Source organism: Lepisma saccharinum, chromosome 21 (assembly GCF_977018435.1).
Source record: "Lepisma saccharinum chromosome 21, izLepSacc3.1, whole genome shotgun sequence".
Taxonomy (NCBI): domain Eukaryota; kingdom Metazoa; phylum Arthropoda; class Insecta; order Zygentoma; family Lepismatidae; genus Lepisma; species Lepisma saccharinum.
The window spans coordinates 3,247,968-3,275,250 of NC_139249.1; the positions used below are offsets into that span (position 1 = coordinate 3,247,968).

Consider the following 27,283-nt stretch of genomic DNA (forward strand, 5'->3'; position numbering starts at 1 on the left):
AGTTTCTAAAAATATTACTATATACTTCTATTATTTACTTTGTAGGATAATGGAACAATGCAAAGGCTATGAAAATTATCATAAATAGATTCTTCAAACTTAGGTTTGTTTCAGAAATGAATTATGATACTTCAGAGCTTAAGATATAGAAACAATGAATGAGACAATTAGAACGAAATTAGCATTAATTTAGTTTTCTTATGGTAATGAAAACACACAAAATTCTGCTTCTACTATAAAAAGTAATAGATTTGAAATAATATGTTATTTAAAAGCCATTAAACTAATGTTTCTATTAATAATAATAATTCCAAATTCTGCATAGTTTTCCCTTTAATTTAATACATAATAAGCGATACTTTGAATAAAAATAAAATTACCCTTGTTTCACGTGGAATGGCTCTACTGTTGATATGAAAAATCAGGCAAAACCAAGGCAGAACTGTATGCCGGAGACCCAGCTTCAAGTCCTGTTTGAGAATGCATTTTCACTGAAAATTCTACATAGTACATCTGCCGTGCTAGTCAAAATCTTGTAATATTTTTTTTTTTACATTGGACATATATCTTAGCGAGTCTGACTGTATGGTTCCACATAAACATCTGCTGTGTAGGAACATGTTTTGCCTTTTAAGCAGTTTTTTTTGTTTCTGTAGTATGAAGAATAGATGCAGATCTACAGGACATGTGTTTACATGAAATTATTTATAATGAACACACATTCGTACTTGTATGATGCATGGATACAGTTTTATTCTTGAAAAAAAAAAAGTTGATGTTCGCCAGACTGAAGAAAATTATTAAAGAGGTATTTACATCACAAATTTTAATCTTGAAATTAAAATTACTTCATTCTTGCAAGTAGATATAAACATAGTACAAAGCATGTTTCCTTAAGATTAAGTTACAAGTAACATAAATTAGCTGCTCATGCCGAATATTAATATATCCCTGTAATAATGCAATTTGATATGTTATTTCTAGGACACAGCTGATGCTGTAGCACTGATTTCACAGTTAAAAAGAAAACTACATCAAGATATGTCCATTACTTCTTTGCGATACTCTGAAAAAGTGAATAGCACAGCACAGGTTGAAACTACACTGTTTGGCACCTGAACAACTTTTACCTTTCTAGACTTAGAAATCTTTCATTAAATTCTAGGGCTGAGCTGATAATGATGCTGATGTATCGGTTGGAATTTATTTACAGATACTTTTTCGGTATTTCATGGGGTCAGCAAAAATGCTGCCCAACACTTTCAGTGAGTCTATTTATCCTGAAAATTATACAAAATTCAAACTTTATTTTTATTTTGAACCAATTTTGCATGAAAAACAGGATTTTCTGATTACATATCAATTTTAATATTCTCATATAATTCTTGAATATTTTAAAGCATATTTCTTGGTAAATGCATACATATGATTGGAGAATAATATTTATTACACACTAATATTGATCAATATTTTCAACTTTTAATTATTTCAAGTAACGGTATCGGTGGGAATCTGTGCAAGTATCGGCTTAGCCCTATTAAATTCCTTTATGCTATCCCTAAGCCTACGGATCTATCGCTAGACTTAACATAGTATTAAAGAAGACATCTAACAACTACGGCAGTTGATTAAGTCATGCCCCCATAAATTATATTTCCCGTGTCTCACATAAATCCAACAGGTAAAAAATTACAGGTATAGCATAAAAGAAAGAATTTGGACTATTTCCATGAATAATTGTAAATATAAACCTTAGAATGTATAACAACTTTAAAAATTAAAGTAATTGTGTAAAGTCCACTTCAAGCTCAGATAGCTTATCAGGAAGGGCCTTAAGTTTGAAATGGGATCAAAATCTCTGTGCAGTGCTTTCACCAGGTATCGAACCCTGGACCCCTTGATTAAAAGGCAACGATGTTACCAACTACACCACTGCGGATGCCTTCATGTATTTGCATATATTAAATCTACAAACATTGAACTCCCTTTTTTATATGCACACCGCCATTACTGTGATGAAGAGCAAGCATGAGAAGGCACTATTTGATATAGAAAATCAAATTCGGTACAGTATGCTCAAAAAAGTTCTTACAGAAGGGACCGCGGTGCAACTATGCAATCCCCACATTTGGCCTAATATAAACTGGAATATCTCAAGCAGTTGCAGCATTTCCTATCTATCCCGTACACATGTTACAATGCGTTTATGCGATTTAAAGCGGTTCTCTTGCACAATACTGCCATTGTCAGGAATTACTGACAAAACATGCTGAATTTCCTACAACTGGCACCCTATCCTGAAGAACGATCTTGCATTGCGTACGTCTTCTTGATTTTCACCATTAATTGGCTTGTCTGCGAAAAATATGAATTTTTAAGGTATGTTTTTGATTCCATAATAACGTAAATTCTCAACACGTGCATTTCATCCCCTGTCTCTTCATGCAAATGCTGATTATACCTATAATGGACACATAATTCAAATTCTAGCTCCCAAAATTACTTCACCAGTTATTCGTGCTGTTAGCATTAAACTTAAGTTTATTGACTCAATTTATCTCTGTGTGAATGAATCAGTACATACAACAAATTCAATTTTGCTCTAAAAAATAGTGTAGCATTATATTTGGTGGAAATTGAACTTGTGTCATTAACCCATGAACAGCTAAATACCCACAACATTTCACACATCATTTACCAAAATCAAATTATGGATTCCTTATGGCACTGCAATTCTATACAACTTAAAAACCTAACTTATCTATACATGCAAGTTTGGTGGTAGAAAGTATCTTACCATATTTCTGTTACAAAACAAATGACAAGACAATGCAACAGGATGAACAAAAAAATGGAGGAAAACATGCCTGGCCTTTTACATCGTAACTTACTCTACATCACTTTCACTTACCATTATCAAGATATAAAGGAGTGCACATCCTCAAATTTTACATTACCTTACTAACAAGACTGCACAATAGTTTTGAATTGATCTAATCGAAAGAAATCAGTAACTGGAAAATTACCTAAGCATGAAAATTCTTTTTTACAGAAGAAATTAATGCACATGTAAACATTACAAATGAATTAAGAAATGAAAACTAATACTGCAAAAGAGATTTATTTCATAGCATCAACATTGAGTGGTTCTAGTAGGAGCCATTTTTGTCAATTTATCAATGTTACTTTCAGTGAAATATTAGTTGCATTATATCTAAATACTGGTGTTTGTTATTTGTCAAAGTTTGTTTTTTAAGTCCACTTCATGCTCAGACAGCTACTCAAGACTGGACCTACAGTTTAAGTGGGATCCAAATGACTGTGCACTGGTGATCAAACTAGAGCATTACCATTAATGCAAAAAATAACGTAATTATTATTAAATTATATGCTAATACATCCAATTATGAGTGTAAATTACTTACAAAATTACGGCTCTGATTAATTTTCATATAGTACAAACATATACTAGCATACTGGAGTAGACTGGGCTGTTACTTGAAAAGCTAAAAAATGGTGAGCTTGCAATATTTTGAAATGAATCATATTATCTGATATCATAGAGTATGGTCTGTTGATTCCCAATACAACTTCCCACCTAGAAAAAATTCAAAATGTGCCAAGCCTGTGATCAGAATGATGGTGGCTGTTCCCATAAAATAAATGCTTTGAAAGTTTGAAAGAAAAAATTGATCATGAAATTCGTAACCTAGTTCAAGTTGCAGAAAGAACATCGGCCTATGTAACTCAAATTGCTGATGCTCTTCACTACTGTCACCGCAAGAAGGTAATTCATAGTTAGGCCAGAAACCTGCTCGCTCATAGGTGTCAAAGGGGAAATCAAGATAGCAGATTTTGGTTGGTGTGTGAATGCTACTTATTTAAGGTTTCAAACAGAGTACCTGCGGATAGAACAGTTTTAGTTTACTGTTGGAATAGACATTTGAGCAGCAAGAAAATTATAGGTATAGGGAACGTTGGTTGCCTTTCAAGAGTGAGGATGAGGAATCTATTTAATGTCAATCTTTTGACTATAATCATAATTAACATTCTTTTTGTTTACACTGAAAAAAAACTGAAGCTATTGATTAATTCTAATGTCATTATTTAAAGTAACTATGAATATTTCTTTTCTAAATCAAATTTTGGATTGAAATTTAGTTTGGTTAATTGTAAAATTAGGGAAACATTTTGTACTTACAGCATGTTGAGGCTGCTCATGAATATTACAGATATTGGATAATGTATGTGATTATGTATACTCGAATGCAAATTCCTGTTCGAAATCTGTTAATTCTTAATGTACAATAAAGAAATAATGTTTTAAGGCTTTTCATTCATCTGATTGGTCTGGTAAAGAGTGGAGAGGTTGTGTGTTCAAAAGCACAGGGGTTTGTGCACAGGTATTTGAAATTTCATTTTTCTATTTGCATTTTTCTTGAGTGTAGGAATAAGAATGCATAGGTGGATCCTGATTTCTTTTCTGGTGGGAGGGTCCATGTGCTGTAAGCATACATGCACGTGGGATATCATTGAAATGGCACCCATGAACCAAGTTCTCTCAGTACATATTTGCTGTTGGCATGTCGTTTCTGCACTACAAATGTTAAGAAAATCCCGTTTTGCCACCTGTATGCTGCCAACCCAACACATTTGATTGCATCTTAGCATATCTTCTTGTCATGCTAGTGTTGAAAGGGACACAATATTTTGTGAAAAATTACATACTACCAATCACATTGTGTGTTGTAAAACATAGCAATGAATATGTCCAGTAAACTGATATGAAACACTGTGGAGAAACTGTATATTCAAAAATGGTGGAAACTGAGGTAGAAGGGGAGGAAACGAGCTCAAGCTTATCGTGCCTTCGAGCGAACAGAAAACAAGATTTTGAAAATGTGCATTGAAAACATGCCAGCTGCAAAGAAGGAAATCACTGAAGCTCAAACAGAAACAGATGCATTTAAAACATTCTCAAAAAGAACAAGAAATGAAACAAAATGTAACTGGATATCAAAGAGACAAAACCTGGAAAAAGAGCTGAAAAACTTTAGTTTCTTCCTCAACTAATAGCAAATGTACCTGCAGTGGCACATTATACTCCCATTTAGCAGAAACAGTTGATAACAAAGTTACAACAAAGTTTGAGTCACGCTGTATCCTGTGGAAATCTCTAATGGATGTTGGATACGTTTGATTACTGAAATAACAGCAGCCATTGTTGTCTTTTTGCTTCTCCTGTTATTAACATTTAAAAGGGCGAGAGAAAAACTTTAGTTCACCCAGCCTAAAGAGACAAACGAGAAAGATCTATGTAGCCAGATGTCGAGTGCTTATGGAAATATTACTTCTTTTTAAGTACTCTAATAATGTTCTTCTTAATATAACAGTACATGAATGGGAAGATGTACAGTTGAAGAATTGAACTTTATGAAAAAGAAGTAGAACATTGCTGATTAGAAAAAAAAAAGTTTAAGAATCTTTTCAGTCTCCTTAAGAAACAAATGGAAGTTGAAACACATTTATTAATGATATTTTTAATGAACTTGATCAGCTTAATAAATTAATTAAATGCATACATAACCTAGAAATCTAAGACTTCATTCTTCCAATATGCATGTGCATTTCGACACTATGGAAATAAAGTTTACCGGAGCTACCTAAACATGTCACATACTCTGGAAATGAGACTGTGAACATGATGCATTTTGGGAACTTCTCATCTTTCATATTGGATCTATTCATTATACTAAGACTTCACGTAACAATGTTAAGATAGAAATTAATACATTAAAATTATTCACACCTTGAGTGGTAATAAGACTGTCAACTAGACCTTTGGAATTCATAAATATGTTTTTGTGTCATGAACATGAAACATTGAAGTATAACAAATATAATGTTACTTTATAACTTCAGAAATTGAACATATAGATGAGAAATAACATTCCCAAAAACATACTCTAGTTTGAGTAGAGACTGATTCTATTAATTATGCCTGTTATCATATTTAGCAGAAAAGATATAAAATAAAAATTCACCCACATTTCCGATACTATATAACGGTCCAAATTCCCAAACATCTCCTCGTCAGCTTGGAAAGAGTTTGAAGTATTAAGGCATTTCCTTGAGATACCAACCATGTCCATTTAGAACTGACCTCGTCGATATCCCAAGAAAATCTCTTCCACTATTCACTGTCACGCAAGCTTCAAAAACAATTTCAGTTTTTAAGTATGTTGATGAAAGAACCACATGCATGCTTGTGGGCACGTATGTGCACACCAAGTTTTAGCAGCACCCTCGCACGTCTTTAAACATACACGTTGCAATTACTTGTATTCCTGACCGAAAACTGTTTCTGCAGTGAAACATCATTGACAATTTTATACCACTCAAGTTCTAATGCAAAAATTCATCTCAAATGTCAAATTTTCTAACAGGGGAGTTGGAACAAAAACATTACTTTTATAATTCCATCAATGTTCTGGAGTAACCATAAATGCAAACTTATTAAACTGGTGGTCCTATTGACATTAAATAAGCGTAACCAAGTAAGATAAATAATAGGTTAATAGGTTGTGGTCCTTCCTAGCCTATGTGCAATTGTCTGAAGCTATATATGCAGTGTACTAACTTGCAGTACAATCCCCAAAATGGGTTTCTGTATAATTGAATATTATAAAGTGTAATAAAGTAGATGTGCATAACTTTGATTAGCACTGTATATGGTTCACAAACCATTTATGTCATAAATAATAGCGACACCAGAATAATATTAACAATCCTGCTAAGCAACCCTCAAAAACTCAATCACATTTTAATTAATTACGATCAATTGAAAAAAAAAGCATAATTGAAGTGTGTATCATTAGCAAAATACCAATAATAGTCTTCTCTCAAAGACACAATGGCACATATATAAAACGGATATAACAATATGTTTACAAATTGTACATAACAATTGAATCTGGAATGCACAATGTTTAAGATGCAAGAAGATATGGATAAAATTTTACTGGACCATCTGAGTGAATGAAGCAAATTTTTATTCCTTGTGTAGATGCTTAGACTTGTACGTCGGCCACCGGCAGACTGGGCAATGATGATTATCCCTCTGTAACCACTGCATGATGCAGTGCTGGTGATAACTATGCCCGCAAGGAAGACCACAAAGCAGAGCACCTCGCTTGTAATATTCGAGGCAGACGGCACAATCCGATATATGAAGCATACCTGGAGGACAACCCTCGTCGCCACTGTCCTCTGAAGTGCACTCCCTACCGCTAGTGTCTTCCCAGGATGTGTTGTTACATCTTGAAGACTCCGAATCGGAAACATCACTAACACTTTCCTTACGGTGTGCAGTTTCGTGTTGCCGCGAATTCAACAAGCCTGATTTGTTTTCGCTATCACAGTTACAGCAAGCAAAGCGGTCACATAAAGTATCCACATTTACCGACCTACAAACTTCATCGTCGAGTGACTTGGCATCAACAGCCGCACACTTGCTGCAACTGCACTGTGACTGACTCTCGCAGTAAGTTTTTTGGCGTAACTTAAGCTTCTCCCCACCTTTAACACTTAAAGCACCAGAGCACTTGCAGGAAAAATCTCGTTTGATTAAAGCTCCGTCGTTAGTCTTTTTGTAATCGTCCCCGATTGTCATTCTGTTCCAGCCTTTGAACCTCCAGACTGGGAGGTCTTTGATGTACTCGTTGGGAATCACAGGCTGCAACCAAAGGTTAGGAACGGCAAGTCGTTCGATAAGCATTTCTATGGCTTCTTCAGGTTCTATTTCGCTAGGCGGCAACGGTCGCGATAATGTCGCCATCGGTCTGAACAGACAATTCACTAAATAGGAGTCCAGTGGAAATACTTCCCACCACGACTGGTTAGCTTCCTGTTCGTCTTCTTCACTTAGCGGATACCGTTTCAACATCCAGCTTGCCGTGAAACTATACAAAAGGAAGGCGAGAAAGAAAAGATGAGGATGCTGTTGGAAATACATGACATCGGACCTCACAAGAGATCCTGTATCCGTCAAGCTTGCGAAGCGAAGAAGAACGAGCGTCTTGTCAACTGCAAAACTTACGAACGTAAATTTGCAAGCAGCCAGTAACAGGAGCCATAACGTGAAGAGCCAGAAGTTATAACTAATAAGGATCCATGCACACCGAATAATATGCTTCCACATTGTACACGATACCTGGAACACTTGAAGTACAACGAGCATGTTCACCGCAATCAAACTGCACAAGAACACATCATTCATTTCTGGCTGAACACTTTTCAGAAAATTATTCATACACTTGAAATTGAAATGCTCCAGCTTATGCCTCCCGTACGTCACAGTTTTATCAGGTGTCACCACCAAGTATGTCGGGAATTTATCCAGTTTCAGTCTCTTCTTAACACTCTCACCTTCTTCTTTCTTTACGCTGAAGATTCCAAAGTTGACACGACCCGTAAACCTAATACTCAATGCAGCAAGAAACAATGGTGGATGGAGTAAGTGGGTTATCAGCAACACACGAACCTCCCTTGAACTAGTCGCGTCCGTTGCATACTGTAACCAGTCACGCTCCACATCTTCAACACTGTCGACAGTTTTGACTCTCACCGAAAGCTGGTCCATAACCCACTTTAATATAGTCTGCAAGGAAAAATGACAATATATAGATTCTTAATATGCACAACTAAGGAACCTGGGGGAAAAAAACACTGCATTGAAGTAATGGATCAAGAACATGAAATTGGAACATTGTGTGTGTACATATTGATTCATCACCATGTGCATCAGGAAGGATGAAGGAGTCTAACTGTTCCGTCGACCACCATTAGAAATTGGCATTGTTTATTTCAAGTTAGAAAACAGTTTTCTCATAACTGTAGCTTGGTATTTTTAATGTTAATAACAGAAATAAAGTTCAGTTAGTATTCAAACATAATAACCAAACTCATGTGTAAAATATTCCAACCAGGTTACATTTTCATGTTTTACCATACAAACTATGGATGGGACCGATTAATCGGTACTCTATCGATATTGGCCGATATAGGCATATCAGTAAAATTACCGATTATTTTACTGATCTGATATATCGATAAATATCTGATAATTTAGTGCAAAATTTTGCCATAATTTTTATGGATAATCTCCATGCCCTACTTTCTAAAAAAGTAAATGTCTAAATATGCAACTTCTCTTTCACTGCAGTCACCTCAAAATACACATTTATTAAGGAGGTCAATGAACCTTTCAGGTTCTTCAAGGACCATTTCTAATTTTATATCGGATCAGTAGAATATTGGTTATCAGTAAATTTTATATTGGTTCTTTATCGGTATCGGCCAAAATTTCATATTGGCCCATCCCTAATACAAACCAAGGAACAAATAGTTCTGCAGTTTTCAAAATTCCAAATTCTATGCAAGAGATCAAACAACAACACTTTATTACTAAAATTTCGCCTAACTTTTAAAGCTTTATACTTGGACAAGATATGCAAAAGTTAATAACTAAATAATATAGCTATGCATTTCAGTACACTAACGTTTGAAGTGTAAAAATATAATGAAAATAGTTGAGTTTCTGGACCAAGTAGGAAAGTCACCCCAAGGATGTAATGATAATAATCATAACCATGACATAACTTATTTTTTCCACTATTCAAGTTTTATCAATACCCTGACAGCTCCTACAAAAATTTCTTGCAACGCCCACCTTCATCATCAAATACTGCATTTGGCACTGGAAAGAAAACTGCCTTGGACAACACATGTTTTTTCGCTTCATTTCATCTGACCTCTTTGACAGAAGCCATGGATATCCAGAAAGGAATGGGGAGGGTTCATGCATCCCACGCATTTGAAAGTGAATGTATGGCAAAAATTGCTAGATTCATGGAATGAATTTTATTCCAATCACATTACTTTTCATAGATTACCATAACGGTAAGTACAATTTTGCTTCTCACTGGTTTTAGATGGATTCGTCTACATTTTAACCTGCTGAATATGAATCAGGCACTGATCTTATCCTAGTTTCAAAATATTTGGGAGATATTGCCATGTACTTGCTTCTCACAGTACTAGTTTATGCAGAAGAGCATCTAGGTAATTTTTTTCTGCAAGATACACTAAATGGCAACACTTTTATTGTGTAAATACTTCCTTGTGGTGCTGAATCACCTTTTTCTAAGTGCAAGGTTGATCTAGTCTCAGCCTGTGATAACAATAGTATATCAATAGGCCCACATATTTATGGTGAATAAATCAAATTTCACTACAAAAACTGGATACATTACAGGATCAAAAGCAGTATATACCAGGGGTGCCCCGAGAGGGGATTCATAACGTGCCCGCGTCATGGAAATTATGGGGGGTACAAGATTATATACCAATTCTATATATCTTCACACAAAAATGAGGGAATAGTTTCGTTTGATTGACTTATTGATATTTAGTTCTGGTTATTATATACAGTTTCTCTATCTAACTTCGGGTGATCGCAGCGATGGGATTGAAATGAAACACCATCTCTTATGCCTTTACAATCAGTTTGGAAGAGGGGGAGGGGGGACAAGCTGTTCGCATTTAATATAGGTTTAGTGAAGCAGACAAACTGTTAAGAATAAAGTTCAGTAACTAACAATAGCAGTGAGCATGAGCAGTTTTGCACATTTTATGTTAGCAAACATGAAAGCCTAAAGTACCTACTATAAACATAACTCGTATGTTTGTATTATATTGTCCAGCAAATTTTGTCTTGACCAAAATAATTTGAGTAAATAATTCGGCATAAAGGTGGAGGGGGGAAAGGGAATGTTCTACTTTTGGGGGTGTGCATCATAGGCCTTAGGGGGGGGGAGAGTAAATACCCGGAGGAATTGTCAGGTAAGGTGTTTGCTGTCACATTTGATGTGGAGGAAGAGGAAAGAATATAAAGTGTGATCTTGGCAGCAGAGTTAGTTGGGTGGAGTTGGGTTTCAAGTACAGGAGGTTGTTTGTTTTATTTCTCTTAATGAAGGAGTAGAAGGCAAATCCATAGATTTGCTTAACAACAAGGGTGGAGGCAAAAATTTGGTGAAAATAGAGATTGTACAGGGTACCAGAGAAGTCCCTCTACCTCTAGATTGTATTGCATAGTACATATTACCCCCGGATATATAGGACATATTTAATTATTATAACATACGTATGTATCTATACACTTGCAAACTTTACATTACGTTACAGTACACCATTTCCTCCATGCATTGTTGTTTGTGCACACACACAAACAAAACTAGCCCTTCCTCAGCACTGTAACTATATTTGCTCACGAATTCAAGCAAGCATTCCACGTGACCTTCAGAGCAAATATATCAATCACAAAAACAACATAATTCACAAGCAACTGAATACCGACCCATTTTCACATGGTTGCAATAGGATACATGGAAGAAGGGGACTTTCGGACATACTGTAGTTCTATCAGGAAGTGGAACATGTGTGAAAGAGTTGCCATTCAGGAACCAGGGAGAAGGGGATAACATAGACCTTTTCTTTCTTACCTGGGGTCTTGTGAGTGTGGATGTCCTCATGACCACCCTGTCTTTGGCTCTCGTTCCCCTGGGAAGAGCCAGGAGGAGAAGTGGCTGGTGCCAGTTTTTGCTGGAACACAATCTGCAGAGGTAAGAAAAATTCATCACCCTCTATTCTTTGTATGAATGCACAAATCTCTTATACATTAAATGTATCTGACCAGGGGTAGATAAATACAAGGTGGCGGGTCTTCATGGTACCTGAATTTTGATATTCAGTCCTACATTTTTTTTAATATTTCAATTTCACTTATAAAGGTAAAAAAAAAGGTAAAGTGCTTCCCTGTGCTTTGCACTACACCATGAAGGCGTATAGGGCCCCACACTTTCTTGATCACGTCCGAAGGTCGGGGTGATGTGATCAGCACCACATCCGTAGCTACCTTTACCTCCCCAGAGTTTCCTCCAGGTACCCACTTTATATGACGCTGGGTGGGTGCCGGAGCCGCTTGAACAGGTGGAAAAAATCCCGGTTCTCCCCCACCGGGGATCGAACCCAGGTCTCTCGCATGGTAGTCAGATGTCATAACGACAGCTACCGCAGCTATTTCAAGTTCGTTTATGGAAATTTTAATTACCTATTCCTTCAAAAACATACACAATATGTGTTTATTAGTGTATTAATGTTTGTGCATTTTCTGTATCACATGTATCATTAAATGAGAATAATAAACATGCCTTTACAAACTTTAACAATGTTGCTAGCCGAATTTTGAAATCTGCAGCAATATGGTAGAGCCAGCCATATATTAGAATGTATTGCATAGTTATTTATTCATGATGTTACCAGTTGAGCCTTCTTAAGGAAGACCATTCCAGAGCCAAGAATTAATTACTTTAATCCAATCTTGTATTAATTAATAAATTAATGTTTCAAGATCACATTTGAAAATGTTTGCTTGGTCATAATTGGATTCATGGTTTTCCTTACTTCATATTTGCAATAAAACAAAAAAGCTGGCTCCTGCATTATTTTTAGTTCTGTTTACCCCTGCACCGACTATTTAAATTATTATAACAAATGTAAATTAATTTCAATGCAACGCCATAAACATCTCTATGAGAAATTCGATACAGCCAACAGTAAAGGCAAATTGTCCACTATCAGATTCATTCATTTCATTTTCTGCAATGTGAGGGTCGTGATTTAAAAAAAATAAAACACAAATCAGCACAATTTAATCCTTAAATGTCAGTGACATATCTAGGATGTTCGGGAAAAAGAACATAAGTCACAAACAGCGATTTCTGGTTGCCTTCGGTTGTTGGCAGTGGTTCTCTTAGATTAAATGCAGGGTGTGGCAAGTAAACCTGACCGTGTTTATTTACAAGTAGAAACAAAACACTTTCATGCAACGAAGTCAGTTTAATACATGTTGTACTACACCTCACAGCATTTTAGGAAAATAACATGAGAGGCAGTTTCATGGAGTTTCTTGACAAGGACAGTTCATTCTTTTAATGACCCGAACTCGTTCGATGTTCTCAGGATTTCGAACCTTACGATGTCCACCTGGTGTTCTTTTCATTGCTGATGCAGTCTGTTTGAATATCCTTACCCACAGTAAAATGGTATTCCGACTGGGAACATGCAGATTACGATGAATGATAAAGTGCGGACGGAAAGCGCACTGCGTTGCTACCACACATTCATTAAGAAAAATGTCTCAACCAGAAAAGCACTTTGTTGTGCCGACTACTGCTCTATGTGTACTGACATGTTTTGAGATAAGGAACAGCTGAATGACATTACCTCGAGCAACTTCCCTTCAGTGTTGGTTTAAAAACAGTCAGATTCAGTTGCCACGACTCACAGGTGTGCTATTGAAAAAATGAACTGTTCTTGTCAAGAAACCGCCACTCATGCCATCTTCCTAAAATGCTTTGAGATGTAGTACAACATTTATTAAATTGCACGAAAGAGTTTTGTTTTTATTTGTAATTAAAAACAGTCAGGTTTAGTTCCCACACCCTGTATTATAACTATAATTCTATATTGGGCATGCGTAAAGCTTCTAAACAGTGATGTATATAATGTCTGTATTGTTCGCTATTATAGGAATAAACATTTAAAACTCTCTGCTGTAAAATTGCACATCTTAAGTGCTTCTTGAAAAACCTACATGTGTGTTACTGAGGTTGCTAATGCCAGCTGTGACCAGACAGTGCATTTTATGACCTTTGGAGTGTACCGAGACTCATGTAATATTCGGAGAAACACTTTGAGTGCTACATGAACACTGAGGTACCCCATTAATAATTAGTAAAGTTTAACTTGGATCTGGCTATATTTAGAAGGGGGATTATAAATTTCCTGCTGAGAGACTAAAACAAACGCAGCTTTTATATTAGAAAATAGTCTTTCCTTCGAAGGTATCACCAACAAGTGTAAAGTTCTTGCCACAAGAATGGAACACACATCAGGAAAAATTGATTGATTGATTTTATTTATTTTACTTCGCTTTTGAAATTGATGAATGGACACACAAACATCCATGTCCCTGCCGGGATTCAAACCAGGGACCCCTGACACCGTAGCACGATGAGATAACCACTCTGCCATCGGGGCCGGTATATCAGGGAAAATGCAGGTACAATTTTGAACATGCACGTCCAGGCATTGCCTTCGTGGGGGCCCAATGAAGTTCAAACTTTGTAAAAAAGTATTTTTACTATTGCCGTGTTAAAATTCACAAAAAACACATGACCAGCATGGTACAAAACACACTAATTCTCCAAGCCGTCAACTCCATCTCGTCATCAGGGCTGGTCGAGAGATGGCGAATAAGACACATCAGCCCAGATACTGACTCCAAGATTGGTTTGATTTTGATTTGATTTAGTTTATTTTACTTCGCGTTTTGTGCCTCTTGGCTAATTTGCGAAGATGGGGATGAGTGATGAAATGATGAAATTGATGAATGGACATTCACAAACAACCAAGCCCGACCGGGATTCGAACCCAGGACCCTTGGCATCGCAGCGCGATGTGCTAACCACTCGGCCATAGGGTCGGGCACTCCCAAGATTGGAGTTGAAAGCTTGTTTTGTTAATATGCTGCTTATGTCTTTTATGTGGTTTTTCTTTCAAAAGCCTAATCTGTATTGAACAAAACAAGGTATAATATGTAACTCAATCATTCGTAGGTTCCGAGATATAAAATTTTATTTAAAACAATTGGGAATCCAATAAAAAAGCAAGAGAGGAAACTGATTGTAAATTGACTATTGTTAGGGGCATCAGGGATGAGCTTCTACATAATACTTGCCACATACTGACGAATGGTAAAGAAAAAATCCTAATTATGGAACAAAGAACAATAAAATTTAGTATGTATGTATTAACACACGCCAAAAACTGCAGGAAGAAAGCGGTGCATGACAATAACTACATAGTGTAGTAGATTTCTACTTGAAAACAGTTTAAAACATGGCTCCTGGTACTGTCAACCCTCTGTACCCGCATGAGAAACTGGAAAACAATTAGTGGGGAAGAAAGATTATCATTCATGTGATCCTTTGTCGTTTTTAGCTCACAGAGTTACGTTACAAGTGAGTAATTAGCAATTTTATATGAATGATATACGACATCACACACAGCGTGATTGACATGTTATATGACCTGTGTGTTCTGACGGTGGTCTCCCTTATCGCACAAAACTATGGCAACCTCCCTTTCAGACGTCAGACAAGGAATGCCTACAAGGTTAGATTAGGTTCCATTAGCATAAATACAATGAAAAATTATTATTTAGGCTAAAAGAATTAAACCTAGCTAGCCTAACAATGTAGGCATCTAGCCTTTAATTAAAAAGCTTCAGAACACAAGGTTGCTAAAGTGTTGTCCGATAAGTCATACTACATAAATGTTGTTTTTCCAGAAACGGTAAATTTCCCTGACATTTCCAGGTTTTTCAGACTGGTAGACACTGTTAGCTAAGTCGAGATATTGTGTTGACACTATTCACTCAACAGCAGGGATGAGTACGTACGTTTTGTCCAACCTACAATCAAATATTCCAGTTCGTATTGCGAAGGGTGCCACTTGACTGCACAGTAACCGCCAGTTGTAATCATCCAGCAGATAGTCCTCTTTCCCATTGGCTGGCACTATCTGCACTAACCACACACTGTCCTTAGTGTCTTCGACTTCCTCGTAGAAGTGTGTTCCGCCTGTGAAATGAGACGAAGGAGGTGTGGAAGCCAGCCTCTCTTTGGATACATCGGTCCGGAGTTCATCCACTTCACCTTGTACCACATCCGCTGAAAGAAAAAAATCCCGTCAACATGTACAAAGCGTTTACATTGCTCAAAAAACAGATTAATACATTCCGGGCATGCAACAGGCATATCCCACCCTCTTGACTATATACTCGATTTGTGAATGAATGACAAGTTATATTCACACCATGTCTCTTGTGCAGCATGTGTATTGTAACCACTTTTTCATAACTTTGCTTGCATTCTTGAGACAGACATTGAACAATATATAGTGGTGCGCACACACACACACTTCATGGAAATTCTTTATGAGCTAGAATTGTCGCACAAAAAACATTCATAAATGCAAGAAAATGTATATAAAATGTAGCATATGTATCTAGAAAGAAGACATTTTGTAGATTTCAGAAAGATTTGGCAAACAATAAAAAACTTGGCAACATATTTTCTATGATTTTCTGAAAAACAGAAAAAAAAGCAGTCTCCATGGAAAACACAGTATTTTCAGGCCAGTCCACAAAGTTTCAAAGGCAAATATTGTTCAGCCTAGAACATGATCGTTTTCTGTGGCTAGATTAAAGGTAGCATTTAGGCACGGTCACTGTAAAAAGTAGATTAAATGAGACATACCACCCCTACCAAGATGAGAAAAATCCCAGCATACTGAAGTGGATAGTCACTTGTTTTCCCTTCACGCTTCCACTTACCTTGTGCCTTGATGCAATTTTTATAACCTCCCTCCCTTGTGTCGTCAAAAATACAACAATGTTATATATTATGTCTCAACTTTCGCAGTGTACGATGTTACAAAACACTTGTGGAATGTCTTGTTGGGTACCATATTCGCTGGTGTGAAAACTTCAGTCTGTTCTGATTCATGCTAAGATAACAGGAGTACTTTACTTCACAATAACACATTTCCACGAGCTAACAACAATGGAAAACGTTCATAAACAATGCAAAATATTTCACCAGGAGGCCACTCTAGAACCATGATAAAATTCAAGTAAATTCCCGGTTTTCAAGGCGAACTTTCCAAAAATTCAAGGGTCCAAGCTGATGTTTTCTCTATTTAAACCTTACGTATTACGACCTCTCACCACCCATACACACGAACATATTAACAACATAAAGGATCTATGTAAATCCAAAAATTCTAATTCAATTCAATTAAATGGTATATACAGTAAAACCTCATTAATCTGGACTAATGGGGGGGGGGATAAGTTGACCGGTTTAACAAAGTTCCGGATTAACTTAAATAACCTAAAAGAACAGTAGAAAGTGCATTAAAAGTCAGTTTATAGGAACAAAACATGTTTATTATGGTGTATTTAAAGGGCAGAGGCCAAATACACTATACAGTACAGTACAAAGTCTGCGGGAAACAGAATTTCATGAATGGTTGACTGCCTTTTCTTTGGGAAGTTCTCTTGTTGACTTCTAGCCACATTTAAAACCTTGCATTCTGCTGGGTTTTTTTTCTGTTGGCTTGTCCGGATTAAGCAAAGTCCAGCTTATCAGGGTCCGAATTAACGAGGTTTTGCTGTATAATATTTATAACATTATATTTAAGTTGTGGAGTTTACATTTGTCATTTCACATACTAGACTCAAAATACATCTACAAATATAAGTCTCAAATCTTACAGAATATATTAATTTACGAAAAATTGATTGAATCAGTATTTCCAACTCAAATTTACCTAATCAACTTCTGCCTGCCAGGTAGATTGTTCTGCAAGGTACACAAAGAAAGTAAACGGATTGAGAGGACTCGGGGTATGATTTTACAATACCGGAGCCTTCTCCAATTTAGTCTATATTTCACATACTGACTAATTTAGGGCTCCTAATCACAAATCCCCAGTTAAAATTTGACGCTCTCGTGTCGAACTTTCAAAATAACGTGTAGAAGGTTGTGATTTTACAATACCAAAAAAAGGCATAATTTCGTTAATAATTCTAATACTCACTGATTATGGAGTCCTGATGATGTATCTGCAGTTAAGATTTGGTGGTCACGTGTAGAAATTGTAAATTAACATGTAGAAGTTGTAAAATAGCGTTGGGAATTACAACGGTGATTATCGATACATAAACAACGAAGAAGCCATGTTTTCTCATGTGAACAAGTGACGTTCGCAAATAGTTATGTTGCGTTCAGAAGGTTGCTAAAGTGTTATGCGATATGAGAGACCTTCAGTTCGTCAGTTGTTCATGTGAGGAAGATGGTGACTTTTGAAGGAAGGAAGTAATGTCCATTTTTCCGTAAGTTTTGCTTTGGAAAAAGCCATTTCCTCTCCAATTTTCTTTATATTTGGCATACTTACTAATTGAGGCCTCCTAATAATGAATCTGAAGTTAAAATTTGTCGGAAACGTCTAGAAATTGCAAAATAATTGCGAACCATCGACGCTAGCCCCACGAACCATTGACGTGTGATTAGGTTAGTTTCGGTTAGGCAAACATAGTTAAAATTTCGTGTCATGGTAGTATCAGGATCTAGAAATTGCAAAACAATTGCAAACCATTGACACTGGCCCCATGAACCATTGGCGCTAGCCCCACAAACCATTTACGTGTGGTTAGGTTAGGCAAACATAGTTAAATTTTGGGGTCATAGTAATATATTTTGTTCTTGGAATTCCCAGTGAGTAGCCACCCTGTTCACTTTCTCGAAGGGGTACAGAGGATCAAGGGTGATCCACAACTATTGATAGAGGCAAATACATAAATAATTGTTGCAACACTAGTAACAATATGTACACTACAAATACAAAAAAAATAAAAATAATGGTTGCCCCGAGAAAGCAAATTACCCTACATTAAGAAGTCTCATCATGCAAATAGAAAAAAATCAATACATACCTGATGCAGTTACTAAGTCTGCTAACTCCTGTTTCTCAACACAGCCAGTGTAGCTCACGCCTCTGGTTTCAAGCAAATGTTTGACTTGCCGAACACTGAGCATCAGAGGGTCAACTACTTGAAGTGAAGTTATGCCATAATGATACCAAAGGACAACATCCAGAAGTCGGGAAAATATGAAAATGAGCAACGAATACAGAATAAGCAGAACTAGCTGGAGCCACAGTGACCTCATGGTGGTGAAGAGAGATGATGGAACCTATCGCTATCCAAATTCGATCCTTCCCATTCTATTCTTAGCGTACCTGCAAGAACAATGTTTACTATATCATATGAAAATCTTCCATGACAGGTAAACATGCTTCAATAAGTATCTCAAGCTTATTGAATCTGTGCCTGAATAACTTGTTTTCACTTTACATAAAATTGCATATTATGCTTTAATAACACTACAGTAGATCTTGCTGAATTATCACACTGCTTCATTGTGTATAAAACTAAGATAATCTTGATATTGCCACTTACAACGGTATAAATTTACAATACTGGAAGTATCTCAGATTGCTTTGAAATTACGCATACTCACTAATTTCGGCCTCGTAATCAAGAATCTGCAGTTAAAAATTGGCGGTCACTTTCAGAAATTGCAAAATTACATGAACATATTAATGCTATGATTGTCTATACACTATTATGGTAGCCATGTTTGATGATGTGAACAAGTGAAGTTTGCTATTTGAGAAAATGGCATCTTGCATAAGGTGGAAAAAATGTTTGCCCCACAAACCATTCACAGTAAGGTTAGGTTAGGCAAGCATAGTACAAATTAAGGGTCATCATAAACATAGTTTTGCAATGCTAATCATTGCAAAAAAATAGTTGTTTTCTTCATAAATCAAGGGTATTTACTCCGTTGATGGACCCACTTATTTCATCTTATTTTGCACTTTCTAGATGTGACCCCCAAATTTCAACTACAGATACGTGATTAGGAGGCCAAAATTAGTGAGTATGCCTAATTTCAAACAAATTACAGATACTTCCAGTATTGTAAATTCGCTCCGATGTCTCTTGTGCATGGTTGCCAGTGTCCCAAATTCGCATGTTTTCTTTTCAATGCAACAGTTGTTTTTACAGTTGACACATTAAAATCATCAGCTATTAATCTTATACATGTTCGCCATGGTAGTGTGTGCTAAAAACAGCTAAACATATGCACATATACATGAGTCATCTGAAGTTTTATAATCTCAATATCAGCTATAGGAATTACTGACTTGAAAAATAAAAACAGTGCGTTTTAAAAACACTGACCTTCAACATAAATTAGATTTTATTAATTAAAAATCATACTTATGTAGTAAAATAAATTAAACCAGTTGTTCCTCGGCATGCACAAAATGACACTTCTGCACCAGATCAGCAAATTCTCTATATTTGAAATCAAGTGCTACATGACAAAAAAAATTAAACCATCTTTTAAAAATGGTCAATAGTCTAGGGATTTAGCTGACACAGATGCCAATTAAAAACGGGGCTGCGACTTGGATCACATGTGTACCAATCATTATCTTTCAAAGCCAATGAAAAAGTAATTACCTTATCAATTTTCACATCACATACCTTGAATTATTCGTGACCATATGTTGAAAAGAAATATGTATTAGAATAGAAGTGCATAAATATTTATAACCTTGACTTGCAGTCACACCAAGGAAAGCATTTAATCCAGAGCGTAATAATTAGGCAATTGAAGAGGATTATTTGTGTATTATGTGTGCGAAAAGCTCAATAACTTTGAAACATGATATTCGATTTAGTTACTTGGGCTGACGGGCACTAAGCTGATAAAACCTGCTCACTAAATTAGTCTGTACAAGTTACAATTTCACAAACACTCAACATTCTCGTGTGAATATCGTTTTCTAAAACAATGTACAGTATTTTATAGCCATGTCAAACGAGTACAAATCACGTGAAAGATGCTACAGCGGAAAAACAATTGTACTTAAAATTGCCAAGGTTGAACGTATCAACATACGAATCAATAAAATGCATTAACTTTCCACAAACTCTGTTAAATGACGTAGAAGTAATTATGTCTAATATAACGATATATAATGATATAAAAATAATGAAGTGCAACACTACCTCGAACTTACAGTTTGCATGCACAACTATAACGTTTGACGAATAACACAGAATAAAATATTTGTGTGTTTATAACATTCTATAGCAAAGTAACATATACTATGATTATCCATAAACATGAATAAAATTATACAAACAAAAACAGCTTTCACTTCTCCTCAATATATTAGTAACCTCCTTCTGTTTCCTACCTTCCACCTTTTCGCTCGCTCTGCTGCGAAGTGGGTAAAGGTTGTCTGCTACTCTCAGGGCTGCCAACATGATGAACAATGGGAGTAAAGAAAAACACGCTCATATCTCATTTTCGTGCTCGGAAGAGATAAAAGCATAAATTTATCTTAGGCAGGAAATAAATTATTTATGTGTTGTATTAAGTGCGTATTATTTTTTAAAGAAAATAGTTTCACTTTGAACAGATTGCAATAAACAAATGTCAAGTGCGACGAGTTAATATAAACAAGAATAACATTGCGGAGAAGCAGGCCTCCCCGATGGCACAGCGTCGTTGCCTTGTAATCAAGGGGTCCTGGGTTCAATTCCCGTAGAGGCACATAGTGGTTCGGATTCCCAATTAGCCTTACTGTGCATAAAGTGGACTTAAAACACCAAATCAATCAATCAATCAACATTGCGGAGAAGCATAATTTCAGTAAAAAAAAATTGATGTGCATTGAACCAATGATTATTTTATCTTATTAGTTGCGCAAATTATCTACGAGATGGCAATCTTTCAATATCAATATTTACACACCTTGTCGTCATCTCTGGATTTAGATCTCCTAATATCCTCTCCTCTTTTCACTTTGAATGTTGTTGCAACAATATGCAAAGTGAAAAGAGCCTTCGGGTAATTAACTGCTGTTTACAGTGTTCATTATTATTAGTAGTATCACACAGCCCAAGTAGATTAGTCAAATTCAAAATAACTATTTAACAGTATGGTGAGAGTAGTCCTCTTCAGACAATTTCCTATTTAAAATGATTATTTTTCTGCAAAGTATTGTCTGTTAGAAAATAAAATTCACTGCAATTAAATAAAATTAAAATTTATTTATTTTTTCACTCATTTTGGAGCATTTGTGTCAAGTACATTAAGCCATAATTCAAAAGTACTGAGAATCGTCGACTCTGTAACTGTTGCGTTAATGTTCTATTTTAGAATTTCCATTAAAACAAAAGAAAACTAAATGAATTGATAAACGTTCAAAAGGAAATTTTGCATGTGGAAAATAAATGTTAGGAGACTGTGAGATTATGATACTCCAACGCTTTTTGTATATGTATATTTGCATTTACCACTGTTTTTTCCCAGAGTTCTTCACTGCCTTTATTTGAAAATATTGATTTTCTCAAAATTTCGGAGTGGGCTGTAGCTCCTTCAGCCCCCTCTGCGTACGCCAGTGTTCTTTACACAGTACATGTAGGAGGTGAGTTGCATCTACATTTTACATGGGTCAGTTCCTTCTATCCCTTTTAAGTATTATTGAAAAAAAAAAACGAAAGACTGTAAGGTACTGGGCGCCGTTCAAGATTGGAAGCCTAAGAGTCGTAGGTTCAAGCCTTAACGGTCAGTGTTTCTTTCAGGCACCTTTCCGGGGGTTCCACCCCCGGAGGCAATCTACCGCCCCCCCCCCCGGACAAAATTGTGCAAGAAAACCAAAGTATAAAACTTTTCTTTTGTTTTCCTCGCATCGGACCGCATTACTTTGTGAGGCGAATATTTTTGCCTTTATATTTTCCTCTGTAAATAACAACGCCCACACTTGTCCAATCTTACAGAAGAAGCAGAATAAAACTGGCAACCGCACTAGCCTTATCTCCTCTCTCCCATCTTGAATGTGGAGTATCCTAGTGCTACAGCGCCTAGCGCTGTACTAGTGCTTTCCACACCAAAAGTGCCGACTCGTTGTCATCAAAGCCGACGCGGTATTTTCTTTGTAATTGATGCACAACAATATATTTGTAAACGATAAGAAAATCGATTGTTGAGTCAAAGGTGGACTGACTAAAGAGTGTTGAGTTTTAAAAAAATCTTAATGCAATTGTTAGAATCTAGCCACCGCATTGCTTTTTTGTACCTTCGAGAATATCATCTGCAAAAAAAGTATTCGGACCGAACTGAAGGATATCGGATCTGAAGCCCACCTGCTTGCTGATGAAGAAACATGGAAAACTTTCTGTGGGATGAAAGAATACGCGAAAAGTGTAATTGAAGAAATGGAAAACTTTCTGTGGGATGAAAGAATACGCGAAAAGTGTAATTGAAGAAATGGAAAACATGTTCAACGAACAATCTATTGATACCATGAGATTAGCAAGTCAATTTGAAACCTTTCAGTTAGTAGTAGACTTGCAAGAGACCGAAGTCAAAAGATTTTGTGCTAATTTTCCCATGGAAGCCGTTCTTGTTGACTACACATTTTTTGTCAAGTCGATGCTTGATAATGGAATACATACAGAAGCTGACAATCCATTGTTGAAAATCTTAGAAGCTGACGTGGGATAATTATAACGGGTTGAAAAAACTCTGTGAAGTCCTTCTAACCATTCCCGTAACGACAGCCGGGGTAGAAAAGTTCTTTCAGTGCTATGAATAGGATACTAACTAGGACAAAAAGTAGAATGCTATACCAGGAACTTTAATGCATTGCATGATGATAAGCATCGAGGGACCTAAGATTCCAACTGATGACTTTCTGGAGAAAACAGTAGATTTATATGCCACGATGAAATCTCGCAGGATAAGATTGCTGTAAATTCTTCATGCCATCTTAAGCTTTGCATGATGTGTTCTAATGAGTTTAATAATTGTAATATTCTTCCTAGTTCACCATTGTGGAATTTGTGCTGGATGATAAAATGTAAAAGTAGGTGATGTTTTGTAATTTACTCTTTACTATTGTAATGCTAATTGACAATATAATATTTATAACTGTTAGATAACAGAAACAGAGACAAATAAAAATAAAAATCTATGTCTTTCCACATTGAATTACTAAGTATATACTTAGGTCACCGCATCCTATATACTTTCTTTTTGTTACTACGTCATTTCCCACCTGTAATGTTCAGCGTCAAGTTCATTGACGAACCACGAACGACAACTGGTAATTCTCAATGTTAAACGCACATATGTTGTATTTCGCAGATGAGATTCACAACACCCTCCCGCTTCTCTGCAATGCCCCCCCCCCCCCGAGCAAATTTTCTGGAAGAAACACTGCTTACGGTGGCAAGAACTTTCCGTAAGTTCCAGTCTTACGCCATTTCAACGTGTGTGTGTGTAAGGGGGGTGGATACTTGTTATAAATATGAAAATTAGATTCATGTTCTTGTTGGTGTAATCTCGCAGTTATAATAGAAAACCTCACGCGAAGAATCTTATCTTGCTCTGAGCTCACCCAAAAGGCATTAGATTGTCATTGCAAAATGTTATTGTTTCTTGTTGCTAACTAGATCAATGCATCAATTCTTGACACTCATTGTTTTCTAGAACTGCCTCGCCTCTTCTCTAGTCTCATATTTTCAGCTATTCTCTCTCTTCCCTTTCCTCTCCTCTTGTTCCTTCAAATTTTGTCTCCACTCCTCTTTACTCTTCTCCTTTCATCTACTCTCCAGCCGCCCCCCGTGGCGCAATGGTTAGCACATCGCGCCAGGGGTCCCGGGTTCGAATCCCGGCCTGTCCATGGATGTTTGTGAGTGTCCATTCAATAATTTCATCATATCATCACTCATCCCCATCTTCGGAAAGTGGCACAAAAAGCCAAGTAAAATAAAGCAAATCAATCAATGACTACTCTCCACTCCTCTCCTCTCTTCTCGTTCCCTCCTCTCCCCTTCTTAAATCCTTTGCTTTCCTCTCATTTCTTCTCTTCTCTTCCTCCTCTGTCATTCTCCTCCCGTCTCACCTTTCCTTTTCTCTCCTTTTTTTCTTTATGTACACTCATCACCAGCGATGAAATACTAGGAAATCGATTTTCTTTAAATAGGGGAACTCCACTTCATTCATGAAGTACTTGTATTTTGTCATGTTCTGCATATTACTGTATTTCTTGTAACCGACATCCGTGGCGTAGTGGTTAGCACGGTGCTCTACCAAGCCCGTAGCTAGAATTGACCTCCAAGGGGTCTCACGGTTATCAGGGGGCTTTGTAAACCAAGTCCAATTTTCAAAAGTTTAACAGTATTAAATGAAGGTAAATTATGTTGGGGGGGATCATTAAGTTTTATGAAATTTAGAAATATCATACAAATACTACATTTTTCTATAGTATCCTTTAAAACATCGTTTTTTTTAGTGTTGTCTGCTACTGAAATCATCCCTTACTGCACACTACATACTACTTTTGATGATACAGATATTTATATCACAAGAAAAAATGCACAATATTCAAGAGGAGAACATTTTTGGCATTGTCGTTATTGTACAGGATCCTGAACAATAAGGAACCAAGATATTTACATGATCAAATTGCTCCGTACAGGAAGGAAGGAAAACAAATTAACCTTTGTCAAAAAACACACTTCACGATTCCTGTACACAGAACAACATTCTATGGGAATTCTTTCATAGTCACCGCAATAAAAGAATGGAATGACCTCCCCCCACCACTGACCTCAGGGAAGCTCCACCCTGCAACACACAAAACAAACCTAAAGAAGCATCCACTGTCCAAACAATAGTGTCTGGATTTGGCTTTTCTGTAATGAATGGGAATGAGGTATTGGTTGTAGTTTTAGCTGTAATAATTGTATTCTAATTGTGGTTTTAGATTTAACTCTGTACCTTCAGTACATTAATTGTTTACATTATAAGTAGGAATGTTTTTTTATTTATTGATATTATTATTATTATTATTATTATTAATAATAATAATAATAATCATAGTACCTACAGTACATTCCACCCCCGCCGAAAGCAATGAAACTCCCCTTCGTTCCTAAAACTTGGGAGCTGTTGACGTTTGACACAGATGCGGAGGGAATTTGCATGATGTCATCAAAGTCACAGATTTCTGTCTAAGAGAGGGGTCGCAACAGGGGCAGCGAAGGTACAGATAAAGAAGCTGCCCTGTGTGAAAGAACCTTCTAGAGAAGAGAATCTTTTAAATACTTGCCACTACTTATACTTCTTCTTACATATAAGATGAAGAAATGTGTTAGCTGTTGTTCATGTTCTGTGAAATTATCCTTCGCCAAAGTTGTGAGCAAAATAATATCTGCTGTCTACATTTTCACTCTTCACTGCAAACAAATTACAGAAAATAGTTTTGCCTAATGTCAAGTGGGCTGAAGGCAGTGCCGGGGGGGCTCAGCCCCGCTGGCCCCTGCCTGGCTACGGGCCTGTGTTCTACGTCGCCAGGAGTCTCAGGTTCGAATTCTTGCCTGGGCATGGGAGTTCTTTGTGAGTGTCCCTTAATCAATTTCATCATATCATCCCTCATCTTCGCGATTAGCCAAAAATGGCAGAAAAGCGAAGTAAAATAAAGCAAATCAATAATGAATTTTTTGTATTATTATAAATGCATAATACTTTTCTAATGTGCATGTGGCAACCCTGAAATTTAACCTATCTCTACATTCAAGATTCAACCCACCAAAGTCTTGTGTAAGTTGGGTTGTCTAGTATAAAAGAGCGTTGTAGTGAAAGTTTTAGTGAATGCTGTACAGTGCATAATATGTAAAAAAAGGACTTAACAACAACAAACATATGTCCCATGTTGTTAGAGATACCGGCACCAAACTTCACAGGGAACATTACTCCACTCTGTAATTTAGTTTGCATATTTGATAGTTCTCAAACTGGAGTAGATTGACTGAATTTGGTTCTTTACGTCGTTTTCTGCCACTTTTAGCTAATCGCGACGATTAGGAATGAGTGAGAATATGAAATTAGTGTAATTAGCAGTATCAATAAAGTTATGAGCAGTATACAAACTGATAGTTCACAAAAGCAATCTCAGCAAGAAGAGGCACTACAATAACATGCTGTACTGTAGCCTTTATGTTTAAATGCAATCATTAAAATACACGTTGCATATATTTTTTATAGTATATGTCGCTTTCTATGCCAATTATTGTTGTACCTTCTCATGAATGCTAGATTGGAAATTGTAAAGAAATCTTCCTTAATAAGAATGTGCATAAGTTTTAAGTTACGATAAATTTCTAATCAAGAACAAGAGCATTGGCATCTTTTCTATGAACCTAAGGGAACTCAGTAAAGCAATTAGCGCACTGACTTTAAACACTAAAAGTTGCAAGCACAAACATATTACAGAAAATATATGTAACTGTATTCACCATGTTTATGGACTCTGTAATTATAAATGTACATGTTGCATTAAAGAAATATCATGATTATCATCAGTATGCTACCATCAATGACATTTGTTTGTACAAGTTAATTGATTCCATAGTACATGCAATGGAAGCAATCCGAAGTTAATG

At 36.4% G+C, this 27,283-nt stretch overlaps 1 protein-coding gene across 5 annotated transcripts; it reads right to left on the bottom strand.

The window, feature by feature from the left end:
• Positions 1–6,799: 6,799 nt before the first annotated feature.
• On the bottom strand, positions 6,800–21,092 carry LOC146004327 (E3 ubiquitin-protein ligase RNF103-like). 5 transcript variants are annotated; one of them, XM_083143088.1, is made up of 5 exons: positions 21,025–21,092; positions 18,683–18,987; positions 15,584–15,854; positions 11,562–11,673; positions 6,800–8,659 (listed from the first exon to the last, which is right to left on the bottom strand). In XM_083143088.1, the coding sequence occupies exons 2-5, from the start codon at positions 18,915–18,917 to the stop codon at positions 7,052–7,054; spliced, it is 2,226 nt and encodes a 741-aa protein (XP_082999214.1). In that variant the 5' UTR covers positions 18,918–18,987; positions 21,025–21,092; the 3' UTR covers positions 6,800–7,051. The 5 variants fall into 5 exon arrangements, with proteins under 5 accessions (XP_082999214.1, XP_082999216.1, XP_082999215.1 ...); XM_083143090.1 differs by lacking the exon at positions 21,025–21,092 and adding an exon at positions 20,971–21,008; XM_083143089.1 differs by lacking the exon at positions 21,025–21,092 and adding an exon at positions 20,845–20,922.
• Positions 21,093–27,283: the final 6,191 nt, after the last annotated feature.